The sequence below is a fragment of the Cavia porcellus genome, unplaced genomic scaffold (assembly GCF_034190915.1).
Source record: "Cavia porcellus strain 051 isolate PalLab524CR breed Dunkin Hartley unplaced genomic scaffold, mCavPor4.1 scaffold_24, whole genome shotgun sequence".
NCBI lineage: Eukaryota > Metazoa > Chordata > Mammalia > Rodentia > Caviidae > Cavia > Cavia porcellus.
Window position 1 is genome coordinate 494,177 of NW_026947507.1, and position 19,431 is coordinate 513,607.

Below are 19,431 nucleotides of genomic sequence, written 5' to 3' on the forward strand. Positions count from 1 at the left end.
GTGCAAGAGCCAGGGCCTGAGCAGACTGGTCGGGCAAGCCGAGCAGGATCTGACTGGATGGGGCAGAGGGCTGATGCAGACCTGAGGTGAGAATGTACATGTCAGCCTGCTGGAGCCACTTCAACAAACCTCCACAGACTGGGTAGCTGAAATGACAGAACTTGATTTCTTCATTGTCGAGAAGGCTGCAAGGCCAAGAGGAAAATGTTTGCAGGATTTGTGCCTTCTGAAGTCTCTCCTAGGCCTTCCCCATGTCTTCCCTCAGCATATATCTGTGTCCTAATTTCTTAGAAGGACACCAGTCATACTGAATTATGACCACTACTCTGGTCCCATTTTAATCACCTTTTTGGTGATTTTGAGTCTCCTAATCCAGCCACATTCTGAGGCAACACGAGTTAGGACTTCAGCATATGAATTTGGGAGGGACACCTTCAGTCCACAGCAGAAGGTGAATTAGCAGGGGCTGGGCACTTGGCGGCTACCTTGATTTCAGCTAGGATAAATCAAACGAGGGAGTCAGGTTTCCTTAAATCTTCAGACTCAGATAAAGAGCTTGAGGTTGGAAGGTGGAACTGTTTTCTCTCCCCAGGACAGAATTCCTGTAGCTTTCACTAACTGTCTTCACCCATCATCCGTCAGCAGGACCTTCCATGGCGGAGCAGTAAGTTCAGGTGACTGATGAGGAACTCAGACTGCTGTGGACTCAGCTCAGCACACGTCCCAGATCGTGCAGAGTCAGAGTCTGGTTTCTAGTGAAAAAGGATTAAGTTACTGTTTTGTTTCCATGGCAAATTTCTCTCACCTCTAATCATAATCATTTTAAGTCATTCTTGAAATATGATAATCAATATTTCCCTACAATATTCCTCATCTTTCTTTTCCTTGTATCACTGATTAATGATACATTTTGCCATTTACCTTTTTTGAGGTAGTAGAGAAACTAGGGCCTTCACACTGAGCCCTAACCCATTATTATTATTATTATATTATTATTATTTTGAGACAGGGTCTTGCCAAATCACTAAGTTACCCAGGCTGGACTTGAATTTTCAATCTTCCTTTCTCAAGTTTCCATAGTGCTTGGATTACAGATGTGCAGCACCACATCTGGCTCCATCTACCTTTTAATCCTGTCTAAAAGAGTGAGTGAATCCGAATTAATCCAAGAGTCTTTGTGGACATGATTTGCAATGAGATCATGTACAGCAGATTAGAATGGGAGAGATAGTAAATGCAGAATGCTTTTATATTAAGAAAAAAAATCTCTTTCAGGTTCTGCATCACTCTTTCTTCCCTCATGCTGTTGACCCAGAGGGTCACATCCCTCTCTCTGGACATTTGTGAGGGGAAAGTGGAAGTAGCAACAGTAGGCATCAGGAGCAGGAGCTCTTTGTTTGAGTATCTGCATAAGGCCCTGCCCTATTTCAGCTACTTGCTCTTTTTCCCTGCTCTGCTGGGAGGCCCTCTGTGTTCCTTCCAGAGATTTGAGGCTCACGTTCAAGGATCCAGCTCTTTGTGTGGCTGCTGTTTCTGGGGTCTGATCTGGAGAGGCCTGCAGATTCTTGGACTGGAGTGCCTAAAAGTGGTCCTGAGAGGTGTGGTAAGTGCAGGAGCAGGACTGACTAACTGCCAGCAGCTCGAGTGCGTTTATGTTCTGTGGTCCACGGCTGGGCTCTTCAAAGTCGCTTACTACGCCCAGTGGATCCTGGATGATTGCCTCCTCCACGCAGCCGGCTTTGGGTCTGAGTCTGGCCAGAGCACTGATGAAGAAGGATATGTCCCTGACGTGGACATCTGGACCCTGGAAACTTCCCACAGGGTGTCCCTGTTCACAAGAAAGTGGAACCAGAGCACAGCCCGGTGGCTGCGCCGGCTGGTGTTCCAGCAGAGCAGGGAGTGGCCACGAGTACAGACCTTTGCCTTCTCGGCCTGGTGGCACGGGCTGCATCCCGGACAAGTATTTGGCTTCCTGTGCTGGGCTGTGATGGTGGAAGCTGATCATCTGATTCACGCCTTCGCCAGCTCATCTATCAGATCCTGGCCCATGAGGTTACTCTACAGAGCTCTCTCCTGGGCCTACACCCAGCTCCTTGTTGCCTACATACTGCTGGCTGTGGAAGGCAGGAGCCTCTCTTCTCTCTGGTCTCTGTGTAATTCTTACAGTAGTGCCTTTCCTGTGGTATACTGTATTTTGCTTTTTTTATTAATGAAGAGAAAGCACAAAGTTGAGTGACATCTATCCTTGTCTTTCATTTTATCCACCCATGACTGATTTAGAAATTGAGATGTATTGCACTGTTGCAATACATCAACTTTTCCATAATAAAGTTTTGTACATATTGGATGCATACACCAATGATATGATAAAGACTTATCATAAAAAGCATCTGTCTACTTTAACAAGCTATTCTGCTGCTACTGGGGCTGTGAAACACAAACCCAAGGTTTCTCCCCTTTGAGTTTATTTTTCTAGGTGTGGATGCAAAGTTTAAGTAAAGTAATATATAAAACACGAGAGGGCTGAGGACATAACTTGGTAGCAGAGCACATGCTGAGCACGAACTAGGCCCTGGTTTCTATCCCCAGCACTGTAAAAACAAAACAAAAAACAACACAAGGTACTGTGAGCCATGTGGGAAATGGTATATATATCCAAAAATTGTCCAGTTGGCCATTCTGATCCTGGAATGTGATTAGCATATGCATTAGCAATACGCATTAGTCAGCTTTTCATCACTATTTTGAAATACCTGAAGCAGGCTAACTTATGAAGAAAAGCAGGTTAGTAGCTTAGTCACTTTCTAAGGTTTGAAGTTTAAGATTGGGCAGCCCTATTGTCTTGCCCTCTGGTTAGGGCCTAATGGGGGATGATGTCACATCAAGGCAGCAATGCTTGTAGAGCAATGGATCACACCTCAGATAGGAAGCCAGAGAGTTGGTGGGGCCAGGATCCAGCTTTTGTAATGATTGCTATGGAGAACTACCAAGTGATTAACTGAGAATTCCCTTAATCTCTTTGGAGGGCACATCCTGATTTGACCTAAGCACCTCCAAGTGTGCTCTCCCTCTTCAAGTTTCCATTACCGCCCAGCCTCCCAATATCACCACCCTCAGGACCAGGCCTCCAGGCTGTGGGCATGTAGGGGACACTCAAACCATGTCTAGGTCACAGCAAACACCAAACAACCAAACCAAACCAAAACTGCGATGCTATCATCAGATTGGTTTGTTATATCACTACCCACAGGTATCAAAACTTTGGCTTGAACTCAGAAATTTGAAAATTTAATCTAAAGATAGGAAGGATGATATCATTCCTAGAGGATAAGTGAAAATCCACCTAAGATTTGATAACTATGTAAGTAATCACTAAGTACAAACTGACTCCACAAATAACACACAAAGAAACAAAGAGCAGGACATACGTGCTGGGTGGTCTCATTCCGTTTCCTTAGCACATCCTAAAAACTACTTGGTTTCTTCCTTGAGTACACAGTTTAGTGGTAGAGTGCTTGACTAGTGTGCTCAAGGTCCTGACACCACAAACACTAATAAACCACGAAAAAATAAAACAGCCCCCCAAAGAGAAAAGTATCGGCACTGCTGTGTGACACTAAAGCAAGGCTTTTTCACTAACAATTCACAGTACTGCCACATCTGTGGGCTGCTGTGTTAGTATGTGATGTTTTTTCTTTAAATCAAATTTAAGTCTACTTACTTTTTAAGATTTCCCTTATTCTAAGCAATGAGAATTGATAAAATTGAGTTTGGCCTACTGATTATATTTTATTCTAGGGCTGAAAATGTAACTAGTGGCACAGCACCTACCTGGAAAGTGAAATAATCTGTCAGATACAGACCATGCTTAGTGATGCTAGAGCACATACAGACAAAAAAATAGATGCACTTAAAATAATTATGGAAGCTCAGTGTATGAAAGAAGTGGAATCTGTAAAGCAGATTCAAGTAGATAACCAGGAGAATAAAAATTTCATTGAAAGTATTTGAAGCAGATTAGGCCAGTGTGAGGATAGGATTTCAGGTATTGAAGACAGGCTTGCAGTTAGTGATTAGGAAAAGAAAGATGTCTCAAAAACAGCAAGGGACCATGAGAAATCAATCCAGCAGCTGCTAGATGATACGAGGAAGAATAACTTAAGTTTGATTGGAGTCAACAAAGAAGCAGGAGATACAACAAAGGACGTTAAAAAATGTTCAAGACATCATGGCAGAAAACTTTCCTGGCAGAGAAAAATAATTTGACATACAGATAAGTGAGGCATACAGACAAGAGGAGGAAATAGAAAGAATAAAGATATCACTGTTTGCAGATGACATGAAGAAGACTCCAAAAACCCCATCAAGAAGACTACTAGTTTTAATAAGCAAATTCAGTAGCATAGCTGGATACAAAGTCAACACTCAAAAGTCAATAGTTTTGGGCTGGGGATTTAGCTCAGTGGCATAAATACCTACCTAGCAGACATGAGGTCATGAGTTTGATCTCTGGTACCAAAAAAAAAAAAGTCAATAGCCTTTATGTATGTGAATAACATCCTCAGTGAGAGAGAAATCTGGGAAACAATTTTCACGATAGCATAAAAACAAAAGAAAGAAAGAAAGACAAGCCGAGGAATCAATCTAATAAAGGATATAATAGACCTCTAAATTGAAAACTACAGTACTCTGAAAAAGGAGATTGAAGAGGATATTATAAAATGGAAAGCTGTCCTGTGCTCTTGGGTAGGAAGAACCAATATGGTGAAAACACAAATACTAGAAATACTAGCAAACACGAATACTAGAAATACAAATAACAAATAAATATATTAAATGTCTGACATCACTAGTCACATGAGAGATGTAAATTAAAAGGACACTGAGATTCTACCTCAACCCAGAAAGAATGGCAATTATCAAGAAATCAACCAATAATAAATGCTGGAGAGGCTGTGGGGAAAAAGGAACCTTTTTCTACTTTTGTGGGGAGTGTAGACTGGTGAAACCACTGTGAAAACCAGTGTAGAGATTCCTCAAAAAACTAGGATTGAAGGTCCCATTTGACCCAACTATTCTCCTTCCGGGTATCTTCCCAGAAGAATTAAAAACACTGCACTACTGTGGTGTACGTGCACCCCTGTTTATTGAAGCACAATTTGAAATAGCTAGATCTTGTAAATAACCTAAATGTCCATCAACCAAAGAAGGGATAAAGAAGATATGATATTTTTATATAGTAGAGTACTATTCAGCCATAAAGAAGAATAAACTGGAGAATTTTATAGGTAAATGGATGCAACTTGAGAACACACTCATAAGTGGAATAAATCAGACATGCATTTGTAAACATAGTACTGTTTCATTAGTTTGAGAAGTTGAAAGAAAAAATATATGTATATGTATATATAGTTAAGATAATTATACTAAAAATAAAACATCAAAAACAAATAAATGCTTGTATTCTGGGACACTGTCTACACAAATATTTTAGCTTATAAAAATCCTTCAATGTGCTGTTGGTGGCACACCTGCAATTCCAGGATTCAGAGAGGTTGAGGCAGGAGGAGTGCAAATTTCAGCACAGCTTGGGCAACTTAGTGATTTAGCAAGCCCTGTTGCAAAATAAAAAGTAAAAATAAAATTCCTAGCTCAGTGGCATAAATGCCTACCTAGCAAGAATTCCTAGTACTGAAAAACAAAATCCTTCAAGTTGTATATGAATGTGTGTAAAGTTTGATATATATGTTACACTTAAAAAAAATTAACTGAGTGCTTTTTATGCTTAGGGAAATGCTCCCGAGGAAATGTTTAAAAAATTGAAAAAGAAGTTGATTAAACAAAACTTTTAAAATGTAATCTGGCTTCCAGATTTATCTTCCCATTGATGATCAAAGGTAACATCTCTTCTGATGGGTGGATGGAGGTGTCCACTTCCTGCCCTTTCAGTTTGCATCCAGTAGGGTGTATGTCACTTAGCTGGACAGTAGCTTAGCTGGACAGTATAAAGAACAATGTTATTTGCGGAGACTGATCTAAGATAAAATGCCAGAGCCAGAGATGTGGAGCCAGGAGCCATCTGTCCACAGCAGAAAACATGGGACCCATGAGGGCAGCAGGAAAAAATGAAGGTGCCTTTGCCATCCCACTACTTTTGTTAGGACTTAACTCTTTCAGTTTTCTCCAGCTGCAGCAATTGGCAACTTCAGATTCCTTGTCCTCCATTACTGATTCTGTTGCTCCTCAGTCCCTTCCCACTCTCTTTCAAATTCCCTTGCTACTGACTAGTTAGTTGCATCTGCTTATTAATCTATTTCATTAATTTGCTCTGACTTTGTTCCCAGAACTATATTTGATATTTTCCTTCTCTTGCTTAAAACCTCCCACCCTAGTGCCATGCTCTTGGAGCTTCAAAATTATAGCATTTTTCTTTATGTGTTTCCTAGCCACAGGTATTTTGTCATAGCAACAGGAAACAGACTGAGATAAAATAAACAATCATCAATGATCCTCCTGATTAAAATTCCAATTATAAGATCATCCATTTAAGTCACTTCCAACAGATTCTTTTGTGTTATAGAATACGAATTGTGTAGGAAATTTCATTCATCTTTGAGCTTAGCACTAAGGGGTGAAGGGACAGTGACTACATTTCATCTGAACTTTCCCCAAATTTTCAACTGTAATCTTTCCAAAGCATTTAAAAGCAATGGTAAAATGAGCATCGTTTTTTAGCATTTTCTTCTGAATTATTATTGATTCTGATATTGGAAAAGGTGCCCCTCTCTGAGATCAGGTGGTTTGATTCAATCCCATTCTACCACTACCATCTGTGGGACCCCAGTAATGCTGTCTTGGGCCTGTTTCTTAACTAAACTAGACGTGTGTGCGGGTTGTGTGTGTGTCTTTTAAGGCTGAAGGTATGATTATGTAAGTGATTTGACAAGTTTTTAACACAGTAAGCAGGAAAAAGTAAAGTATGATTCTCCAACTTGACTTTCTGATTATTCAATATGAGTTTTACAGGAAGAAATAAAAGAAAATCTGCAGGATGCCCAAGGTTCACTGTGGATAAGAAGCATGTTTTATGGTGTTTCTCCCACTGTCTTCATCATTTAAAGACCACAATGATACTTTGTGTGGCTCATTAAAAAACTGAGAGTAAACACTGCTGCTTTAGTGCTAATAAAACACTTAACTTCTCTTTCTTCCCTGCTTTTAATCTCTTGGTCTGTATTTGGTGGCTAGTCACTTATAATATTAATGTACTTTAGGGCCTCATTTCCAGAACCAATTTGCAAAGTACCAAGAGATACCAGATTGTTTTTAAGGGAGTGTCTTTGTTTCTTTCTGAACCTATTTCTTCAGAAACACTTTTGAACCACACTTGTAATTATGTATGTGTGCTTTCCTTGCAGGGATAATGTGCAGATTACATAATCTAAGTGTATACAGGGTTTAGTTGCAAGGCCAGCTAAATACCTAAGTTAAATCAAGAGCCTCAGAGGAACACATCCTGAAGACATAAAAGGTGGTACTTTCTTCCATCCCCAACTTTTCAAAGGGGTGTTTTTCACAATTTCCAAATTGTTTAGAATCTAGGTTGAGCTTCCCTGTAGAAAGAACATTGTGTTGATGCCTAGGGCTGCAAAGATGTGAAGACCAGGGAACATGTTGTTCAGGATGGAAGAGAAGAGCAAGGGAATTTCCTTCCAATTTCTTGAATGTATAGATGACCCCAAGTACATTTTATTTCTGTAATTTCTTTTTCTACTTATATAGCTCTATAAATGTACGCACTTTAGATCCTGATCCAAATGAACCAGCTGTAAATGGAAATTTATAGGGAAATTGGAACCCTAGCTAGATATTAGAACATTCTTGTAAAATTTTTCAAGTATAACGATCATTTTGTGATTATTTTGTTAAACAAAGGGTCACATTTCAGAGATACATACAGATAAAATGCTGTATCTTAGATTTGCTTCAAAATAACCTGAACAGGAAGAAATGGGAATCTGTGTGGATGAAACGGATTGCCACTTGCTGATAACCGTTACAGCTGAGGGAGAATGGGACAGCAAATCATGGCCACTTAGGGGCTGGGGAGGGGTTGTTACCAATCTGTCCTGACTTTATCTTGAGAAGTATGTCTGAGAGCAAGAGGAACTGAGCATGTCTTGGAGGTGGAAATGGAGTAGAAAGCTGAAAGCAGAAAAGCAGAAGGAGAGGACTGAAAGTGAGAAGGGAAAAAGCAGCTATGTCATGGTTCTGGAATACAACTGCTCCTTTTTGTCCATTAAGGATTGGTTGATTGGTTTTGGGATCTCTATTGGGCATCCAAATCTGCACATGTTCATATCTCGTATAGAAAATAGCATATATATATTTTATCAGTACCAGGGATTGAACTCACAACTGCCTGCTTGCAAGGCAGGTGCTTATGCCGCTGAGCTAAATCCCCAGAGAAAATAGTATATCTTTATATAATACACATATATTTTGCATCGCCCTGTATATTTTTAAAGCCATTTTAGGCTGGTTGTGGTAGCATACGCCTATCAGCCCAGCACTAGGGAAGCTAAGGAAGGGGATAACCACGACTTTGAGGCCAGCCTGGGCTACAGAGTGAGTACAACAGAATTTCATGTAGAAACTGTGTCAAAAAAAAAAAGTGACTGGGCTAGGGATGTAGCTCAGTGGTAGAGTATATGTGTAGCACACACAAGGCTCTGGGTTCAAGTCCCATTACCATCAAAAAACAAAGCAAAATAACTCACTCGAGGCCAAGGATTTAGCTCAATGGCATAAGCGCCTGCCTGGCAAGCAGGCAGTTGTGAGTTCGATCCTTGGTACCGATAAAAAGGAAAAAGACAAAAAAACAAAAACAAAAAAAACCCACCAAAACCAAACCAAGCCCACCCCCCCCTAAAAAACCACTCACTCTAAATATACTAAGCACCTAATATAATGCAAATGCTATGTAAATAGCTGTTACACTGTATAGTGTGGGAATGACAAGAAAAAAAGTCCATGCATATTCAGTACAGACTAATTTTTTTCAAATATTTTTGAGCCATAGTTGGTGGAAACTATAGCTGCAGGATCTGAGACAGAAAGTACTATACAACTACATGGACCATGAAGTTGGGGAACAGAAGAGAAATAAGTGGTAAAAAGAAGAGAGATGCTGTTTCGGAATTTATTCCCCTCCATTCTGAGATCAAGCTTGACCACGTGACTTCCTTGGGCCAAGGAAGTAGGAACAGAAGCAAAAGGTTAGTCCCCCGTCTCTGACAGCTCAGCTTCTGGAGACCACAGCCTCGGTGTAGCGCCACAGTCAGTCTGTGATGGACCTGCAGTAGGTAACAGACCTTTGTTTTTGGTATCCTGGACATCTGGAGCCATCTGCTACAGTAGCACACTTGGCCTATCTCAGCTAGGTGGTTTTCCTGTTTACCAATAAGAAGTTCCCTGGTATTCTGCAGTATTTGTCCTCAACAGTCAGCACTGCAATTTAATCTTCCCACACCCCCACTCTTTACCACCAATGAATATTCTAATAGGTAAATGAATATCTTGAGGGCTAGAAATACAAAAAATTGTTTAAAAGTATGTAAATTTAAAAACGTTTATCAATAATTTGCTCTTGTTCAGTGGTTATAAAAAAGACAAACTTTGATGAGTTCTTGACTATGAAAAACAAGCTCTTCTTTCCCAACTAAAGTGGTTGAAAGGATGATGTGCTCAGATTTCCTATGATATCCAGGGGTGATGGGTGGCTCCAAAACCTCCAAAACCTCAGTTTATATCCAGGGAACTTCTACTCATATGTTCAAGTTATAAATTCCTGGAATGTTTTCTTTCCTTCCACACCCCTGCGGTTTGGTGACTCTGCCTAGGTGCTAATCTTTCACCAGATCCCCAGTGTAGACCACCTGCTGCCACTGCTTGTGCAGACCCACTAAAGGAGCAGCAGTGTTTGCTGTGTGTTAGGGGTGAAAATGTGCTTCTGAGCAGGATACCTGGTGACTGGTCTTTTGGACTGACAGTCTCATCTTTGCAGGACCCAAGCTGCAGATGATAAATAGGGGGATGGCAGCCTGGATTCCTCCACGTGCAGTGATGATGGGTGTCCTTGGCATGATGCCCAACTTTTATGGTTGCATTCTTCCATGCTTGCTATAAGCATTCCAAGGTGCAGCTTTTCTCCAGTGTGGTCTCTTGTATTCACTGTTAAAAGAACCTTAGTTTCAGACCCACCAGTCCTTCCCCTTGTTTTAACCTGGATGATTTCCTTGTTCTTGAAAAAAAAAGTCTGAATCTTGTAAGGTTTGGTGCAGGACGAGGGCAGGTAGATATAGGAACTTTACTGGGGGCACTGGTCACAGCACCCTGGCAGTGTTTACTGATAATCCTGGAGCCCTTCCTGACTAAACTTAAGTATGCAACAAATGACTGGAACAAGAGCTACTGCATGACTCAATGTGACCGTCTGCACAGTATTTTATAAAGACTATTATGTATGTTTAAAGAGATTTGTGTACTTGAGAAGAAACTGCTTAGCAGGACAAGGAATTGGTGGCATTTTTTTTCCCACAGTGTTGAGATTCAATCTGCGGTCTTGTGCATGCTGGGCAAATGGTCTACTGAGCTATACCCAGCCCCCAATAGCTATTATTTAAGTATCACTATGTTTGTGAGCACTCTGCATATTACATTTAAACTTCACAACCACCTTATAAAATAGGTACTAAAATTACTTTATTCTCATTTTATAGGTGTGAAAATGGGACAGAGATTAAATAGCTTGGCTAAACTCAGTATGTTAACCAGTTTTCCATTCCTGTATGTAATAAAATACCTAAGACAATTGCCTTAAAAGGAGAAAATGTTTATTTTGGCTCATGGTTTCAGACTAGGGTCACTTGTCCCTGTCAGTTTGGGCCTGTGCACAGGGAAACATGTGGGAGGAAGACCTGTTTAACTCATGGTGGCTGGAGAGCAAAGAGGGGCAAGGAGCTGGTGTTCCAACATCCCACCAAGGACATACCCCTCAGTGACCTTCCTCCCACTAACCCCGGCATCTTCCACCAGCTCCATGGGTGAGGGACCAAGTCTTTAACTCATGGACCTTTGGGGAAACATTACATTCAAATGGTAACAGTCACATGCCTATAACAGGAAAAGCTAAAAGTCCAGGTGGTCTGATTCTAGAGCCCACACTGTAACCACTATGCTATGATGATGCTACTGTATCAACCTTCAAAGAATTCATAAAATAGGTTAGTGTCACACGTATCAATGGGATTTTTTGATGGAAGATCTGAAACCAGGCAAACCATGGCATTTCTAATGGGTGGGATTGACATGTGGTCAGTAATCCATTTTTTTTTTTTTAACCTTCACTATTACTTCTTCACATGTATCCCCCTGAAAAAGAAATCTGAAAGTCATTCTTGAATCATTTTTTCACTAAAATTGTTATAGCCTAGTTCTAACCATTGGGTCTCATTCCTGTTCTGTATGCGCTGCTCGGCCCCCTCCCTCCCTTCCTATCTTTCTAGGTTAAGTTTCTATTTCCTGAGAAAGCTGTAAAAGCCTTAGGTTTCAGTTTCCTGCAACCCCCTCCCGTACCCCTCATCTGGCTATCTGTGATAAAATGTGCTGTTCTTTAAGAAATGTTCTCCTCTGTAAAAATTGTAAAATCTTACCCAATTGATATGTTTTACAAGATAAAGCCCTGACTTTTAGTTGTCAGGCACACAGTCTCCAGATTGGCTCCCGGGGATTGTGTTGCCAGGCCTGGCCTAAAATAAAGCCTTTTTGCTCCCCAAATTTTAATTTCTTGCTTCCTTGGGTTTTATTCCAGGGTCTGAGTTATCACATTTGGGGGCTCATCTGGGATAGGAGCAAGACCCCAGACTCATTTCTGAACATTTGAAAGTAAGTACTCTGGAGGGTTTGTTTGGCCGCGGTTAAGTTTGTGCCTTGGAGGGGACGCCCTCAATTTGGGAGCGTGGAACTCCTGAGGCCAGAGCCAGTTGGTTTTTGGGACGGACTCCATCCATTTGTGACTCTGCCCTGGGTAGCGAACCGTTCAGTTGGTTAGTTTGTTAAATTCCTCCAGAAATCCAAAAATTGGTTGATTTTTGAGCAAAGGCCATTTTTGCTGCAGCATGTCTTGTCTTGTATGTCTGTCTTTGTGTCCATTTGTTCTAATTGTTCTCCTTTTGGTTACCCCCAATCTAACAGAACATTCTCTCCTAGGAACCCCTTTTACGAGCCCAAAACGGACAAAGGGATTTAGATATTTATGTTCAGTGTTTTTGTACTTTAGAATTGTCTGCCTGTTTGAATTTGTTACTAACTTAGGGGCTTGTTGCCCATTTCTGTTGCAGGATCCATATGGCTTATTAGACTCAAGGTTCATAATAAAAAAATTATTTCCTTTAGCTCACCAAACTGTGCATGAAACAACCTTTGTTTGTGTCTTTTATGTTGTGGTGCCTTGTTTAATGTTTTAGTCCTCAATTGATTACTTGCAACCTCCGCATGCCTTTTTAAAAAGAGAATTTTTCTTTCTGGTTAAAATGTAAACATTATGTGCACATATATATATGTATATTTATGGTTTTTAAGAATCATATCAACTTTACCAAGTAAAAACCAGGTCATACTGTAATTGAGCCAGTTAAAAGGTTATGGTTTTTTTTTTAAATATAGCATTTTAATGTGGTAAAAAGACATAAAATAATTAAATATGCTTTAGACTACTAAAAGGTCACTTCAAGGATTTTGTTAAAGGTTTTAATGTTGTCTAAAAAGTAAGAGAAAAAAGGTAATTGACTAATAATAAGTTAAAAAAAAAAGAAAGAAAGAAAAGGCCAATCTAGATTTAAAAGAAATAACTATTGTGCCTAATGTGATTATAGAGATTATAGGTGATTATAGAGATAAGATACAAGTTCTTGCATGTGCTGTGAACACCTGGGAGATTATGCGGCACAATTTTGTTACCTATGAAAAAGCCCTTTTTGTTAAGTATGTAATTTCAGTAAAATGATGGCCTGCCACGTGGCACCCAAAACAAAAAGCGGTGTACCATCCAGATGAAACCTGCTGATTTGGAATGCTAGAACCATGTTTTCCTTTTGTCCCACCCCGATTGAACATCCAGAGCTAAGGAGGTTTCCCAGTATCACCAGTTGTTCTCTTTGCAACTCAGTCGGCCCCACATGTTAGACAAAACTTCCAAAGGTTTGAGAGATTTAAGAAAATGCCCCTCAGCCAGTTAATAGAGACAGCACAAAAGGTCTTTGAAAACAGGGAGAATTTACAAGAAGCTACCAACAAGAAGATAACCAAGGTGTTAAAATTGCTCTATGAGAGAGAAACTAAAAAAAAAAAAAAAAAAAAAAAAAGTACGGGAGTTTCTGGAGGCAGTTGGATACTGTAGGCTATGGATTCTAAATTTTACTGAAACAGCTCGCTCCCTTTATGACTCCCTTAAGGGAGAAACTCACTAAACTGGACTGATGAATGTGAACGGGCCTTTCAGCAGCTCAAGTGGGCCTTGACAGAGGCCCCAGCCCTGGGACTCCCTGAGGTTACCAAGCCATTCACCTTGTTCATAGATAAACTCAAGAGCATTGCCAAAGGAGTTCTAACCCAGGACATTGGCTCTTGGAAGAGGCCTATAGCCTACCTCTCCAAAAGACTTGATCCAATGACAGGAGGATGACCCCCCCCTGCCTGAAAATCCTAGCTGCTGTGGCAATGTTACTTAAAGAGGCTAAAAAACTTACTTATGGACAGAAGATTTCTGTGGTGATCTCCCACAGTTTAGAGACTCTTATCAAAACCCCTCCCAAAAAATGGCTTTCGAATGCTAGAATTTCACACTATCAGGCCCTGCTCCTAGACCCAGAGTCGGTAGTTTTCAAGACTTCTTCAGCTTTAAACTCAGCCACCCTTATGCCTGACGACGACCGAGAGGAACAAAGGACACCTCTCCATGAATGTGCTGACATCCTTGAACTGCAGCAGAACCTACGGGCTGATCTTACCGACCAGCCTTTGGGAAATGCCGACAACTATTTCACCGATGGAAGCAGCTTCATTCAGAATGGCAAACGAGTGGTCGGGGCAGCAGTGACACCGAAAAGGAAGTACTCTGGGTTAAATGGTTAGAGCCTGGCACCTTTGCCCAAAAGGTGGAGCTCATTGCTTTGAGGTGCTAAAACTAGCCACAGGAAAGAGAGTAAACATCTATACTGACCATAGGTAGGCTTTTGCTACTGTACATGTACATGGAGCCATCTATCAGGAGCGAGGTCTCTTAACCTCAGCCGAGACTAAGATAAAAAAATGCTCCATGGATCCTAAACTTGCTGGCAGCAGTCTGGCTGCCTTAGCGGGTTGCTGTTATTCACCCTAGGAAACAATTTGGCAGATCAGGCCGCTCGAAAAATAGCCACTACATCAGAGGGGCCAACTGAGGAGGTAACTGCTCTGATGTTGGTTCCTCCCACTTTATCAGAACTGGTCTACATAGAAAAGGACCTGCAGTTAGCGTCTCAACTTGGAGCGAAGTCCCCCATCCCAGAGGGCTGGTACCAGTTACCTGATAAACGAGTACTGTTACTGGAGGCACTAGGACGGGAGCTGTTACACCGGGCTCACCAAACTACCCATTTAGGGGGAACTAAACTTGCAGAATTGTTCAGAACTCGGTTTTTTATTCCAAAACTCTCCAAACTGACCGCCTCTTTGAGCTCTAGATGCTCACAGGGCTTGTTAGTCAACTCAGCCAAGAGCTCTACACTGGAGACCACCCAACATCGAGGAATTGTTCCAGGAGAACATTGGGAAGTAGACTTCAGGACATGGTAAAGCCTGGTTTACAGGGGCACCGCTATCTCTTGGTATTAGTAGACACCTTCACTGTCTGGGTAGAGGCTTTCCCTACTAAGTCCGAGTCAGCCTTAGTGGTATTAAAAAGCTATTAGATGAGATCATACCTCGATTTGGCCTCCCACTATCAATGGGGTCTGATAATGGCCCCACTTTCATAGCTCAAGTCACCCAAAAGTTAGCCCAGGCATTAAAGATTAATTAGAAACTCCACTGTACCTATTGGCCACAAAGCTCAGGGCAAGTAGAACGTATGAACTGAACTCTCAAGGACACTTTAGCTAAGCTGTCTTTAGAAACTGGCGATAATTAGGTGAGCCTGCTTCCCTTTGCGTTGCTAAGAACTAGATGTACTCCATATGTTTCTTGAATTTCCCCCTTTGAAGCTATGTTCGGAAGGCCCCCTTTGAAGCTATGTTCCACTGGTCCCGAGACTGTCAGAGGACAAATTAGTTGAAATAACTAACCAGTATCTCATTAAGCCCCCACAGACACTCCAGCCTCGATCCACCAGCTGTTTAGACAAAAACACCTGGATCTGCCTTCAGAGATGCCCCTCAAGGCACCGATGGAGCCGGGGACTCCAGTCTTGGTGCAACGCCACCACCGCGACTCCCTCGAACCCCGCTGGGAAGGACCTTTCACCGTGGTACTCAGTACTCCCACCGCCGTCAAGGTAGCAGGAAAGACTGCGTGGATTCACCATACCCATGTCAAGCCACTGGAAGCAACAGACAGTGAGGAGTGTTCTCAATGGACTATACAGCGGACTGGTAACCCATTAAAGTTAAAATTTGTTAAGAACTCTTAGTTATACAAATCATGTCTATATTGTGGTGTATAGTCTGGTACTCAATTGTGACTGTAACCCCTGGGAATGGAGACTGAGTTATTTCAGACTAAAAGACTAAAGAGGAGTTAGGCAGGTCTAAGGGTGACACAAACCAAATCACTATTGACCTGTGTACACTCTTTAATGGTAATTTGATTGAAAGAGTTGGTTACACAGTCAAGGGCAACTATTGTTATGGCCTTGCACCTCAGATTCTCAACAATGATTCTGAAAAAGACATTGATAACACAGCTTTATATGTATGTCCCCAAAACCAACCAGACCCTAGTTATAACATTTATTGTGCCTCAGATCCAGACCAACAATACTGTTATGCATGGCCATGTGTTACTGGAGGCCTAAATGGATATTACAACTCTGAAAAATACCTTGCTATCAAGTATATAGGAAACAAAAATTGTAAAACTGAGCATATCTTCCTAAATCCAACAGACCCTTGGTGGCAAGGACAGGGGCTTACTTATACTACTAAGATCTATAAAACTGGGTATGACCCTGGAGTTAATATCCTGTATAAACCACCTAGAAAAGCTCACGCAGTTCAATATAAAAGGGAGCGTCATCCAGTGGTGGCCCCTAGCCCAATAAGAGTACCTAAGTCTATCCAAGTCCATTCCGGAGGCATACTCCAACGCCCCCAGTAGCTAAAGCCCTCTGTAATGGCATTCTATACCATACAAGCCAACCCAGTGTTAAAATGTGCATGTGGAAAAAGAAAGGGGACCTCAAATATTGGATGAAAATTGAGTTACCTAGCTCAGATCAAACCCCAATCCAACCTGCAGCCACTAAGAGGCCACAAGAAACTGGGCCGGAAGAGCCTAGATGAACTCTTACACCCTTGTTGCTAACTGTTGCCGAGCCCGAAGCTCCTACACCTCCCTCAATGACAGAGATGTTCCAGCCCTTAGAAGTAGTTGCCGAGCTGATTAATGGCTCCATTGACAGTGGCCTAACAATCCTGTGTTGGCTATGTTTGCCCCCTGAGCCTCCCTTTTACGAGGGATACATCACGGTCACCAGTGAACTCACCTCTAGTGCAGCCAGATGTAATATATTTCTCCCTCAGTCTTTGTGGAAAAGCACCAGCACAGAGGGTTTAAATGGGACCTGCACATATCACTCCAGCCACACGGCTCCTGAATATTGTGATCTCTCCCATTCCTATCACGTTACAGGGTCTGGTAATAATACCTCCATAGTGGCCCCAGCCAGCCATTAGTGGGCTTGTACTTCGGGATGGTACCCCTGTATTGCTTCAAAAAAGTTTGTTGTTAACCAGGATGAGGTTTGTGTACTAATCCAAATCCTGCCTAGAATTTACTGGCACCCAGAAGAAAAAGGAAATAGGGCCCTTATCTCTACCAGCCAATGAGCAAACAAGAAGTCCCACTCTTCCTACTATGGCTGGAATCAGTATATTCTCGGCCCTTGGGCTGGGGACTGCCTCTCTGGGAGTTAGTACACACCAATACAACATATTATCCCAACAGGTAGATGAAGGGATGAAACAAATTCACAGTGCTATTGAAGCCTTAGAAAGCTCAATTGACTCATTAGCCGAAGTAGCCCTCCAGAACTGCAGAGGGCTAGAGCTCCTATTAGTTGAGAAAGGAGGACTATGTTAGGCATTAGGGGAACAATGCTGCCTGTATGCTAATAAGTCTGGGATAGTAAAACAAAATTTAGCTGAGCTCCAGAAAAGCCTCCAAGAAAGAGAAAAACTAAGACAAGGAACTCCAAGCTGGATGGAGCAAATGTTTTCCTTCCCACCATGGATGACTAGTTTAGTAGCGACCATAGCTGGTCCTCTTGTTATGATACTGATATTAGTTACTCTAGGCCCTTGTATAATCAATCAACTGACTGCGTATATCAGACAACAGATGCAGAACATAAAATTAATGATGGTTAGACAACAAACATAGGAGCTCGTCCCCAGAAGTGCTTAACAAGGCCAAAGATTTGGCCTCAATCACAACATCAGAGGGGAATGTTATAGCCTAGTTCTAACCACTGCGCCTCATTCCTGTTCTGTATGCGCCGCTCGGCCCCCTCCCTCCCTTCCTATCTTTCTAGGTTAAGTTTCTATTTCCTGAGAAAGCTGTAAAAGCCTTGGGTTTCAGTTTCCTGCAACCCCCTCCCCTACCCCTCATCCGGCTATCTGTAATAAAATGTGCTGTTCTTTAAGAAATGCTCTCCTCTGTAAAAATTGTAAAATCTTACCTAATTGATGTTAACTATTGTTGCCCTCTACAAATAACAGATGTGGTGCTAAAATAAGCTATCAGGGTTTGTTAATTACTGCTAGACTTCTCTATTCTCTGCTGAGGGAAAGAAGATGTTTACCCAATCTAAACTCGCTTGTATGCAGGGAGACTTGCTTGTTAGCCCAACCCTTATCTGAACTTTGCTCTTCCCAATGTAATCACCGTGTTCCTGTTCTATAGTGCGCCACAACCCCCCCTCCTTGCATTGTGAGACCAGCTGCTGTTTGCAGTTTTACAAGATAAAAGCCCTGACCTTTAGTTGTCAGGCGCGCAGTCTCCAAATTGGCTCCCAGGGATTGCATCGCCAGGCCTGGCCTAAAATAAAGCCTTTGCTCCCCAAATTTTAATTTCTTGCTTCCTTGGGTTTTATTCTGGGGTCCGAGTTATCACAAAATATCTGCTTATTCCTTTAAAATAGAGATTGAATCTCATCACCTCTTGTATCGCCACAGAATCTGGGATCCAGAGATCAAGTTGTTCTAATTACCATTGCTGCTGCCCCAACTGCCTTCTGAGCCCAGGAAAGCTGCAGAGTAGCAGAATAACAGCAGAATACCTCTTGGGAGAAAGCTCACATCTCCATGGCTATGTACCAGCACAACACTGGCCAAAGTAGCACAGCTAATTACTCTGCCCCTCACTTCTGGGTCCTAACCCTTTTCCTTCTGCAAACCTCTACACTTCCGTCTGGGCACAAATAGGAATGGATTCCCCTGATTTATTTTTGTGTCTTTGTCTTATCTCACTAAACTGCTAGTTCACAGAGTATGTGCTTCAATTTTATTTTTCTATTTCCCAACACTCCCTACAATGTTGTCAAGTAGAATACAACTGCCACCAGGAATAGAAGTTTTCTAGGTAAAAAGCTTGAGTCAAACAAGGAGTTTCAGCAAAACTATCTCAGTGACACAGCCAAGGTAAGACAATGTGAATGCCAACTTGTTTCTACTTAATTGGGCATTTCTCACTATCTGGGTTTTGTTAATAATACATCTTAAGTACTGGACTTAAGTAATTACTAGTTCATTTATATGGACAAATACCAAATGTCAGTTCTAATATGACACATGGCTCAAAACCATCTTTTAAAAAGCACATCAGAATAATGCCCTTATCTCTGAACACTATACACATAGATTTTTTAGAGCTGATTCGTATATTTTGAAAGTTGATGATTTACATTATGACAAAAATAAATTAAATCCACCGTAGCCTAACCCTAGAAAGCTGTTTCAAATTGTTTAGAAATAATTCTCAAATGTTTGCTATTAAGTAAACTCGCTTTCAGGAAAATTATTTCCTATTTTTGGAAGGTTCACAAATCTACACAATTTCACTTATTGTCATGGATATATATATACATATGATGTTATATAATACAATGACATACCA

The 19,431-nt window shown here is 41.5% G+C and overlaps 1 protein-coding gene across 2 annotated transcripts in view; it reads left to right on the forward strand.

Annotated features, from left to right (window-relative positions):
• Positions 1-18,386, forward strand: part of Mboat4 (membrane bound O-acyltransferase domain containing 4) — a 28,633-nt gene extending 10,247 nt beyond the window's left edge. For both annotated transcript variants that reach the window (XM_003462619.4, XM_063234557.1), the window contains one exon: positions 1,276-18,386. In XM_003462619.4, coding sequence (XP_003462667.2) covers positions 1,276-2,236 — 961 coding nt within the window. In that variant the 3' untranslated portion in view covers positions 2,237-18,386. The remainder of the gene's footprint in view (positions 1-1,275) is intronic.
• The last annotated feature ends 1,045 nt before the right edge of the window (positions 18,387-19,431 follow it).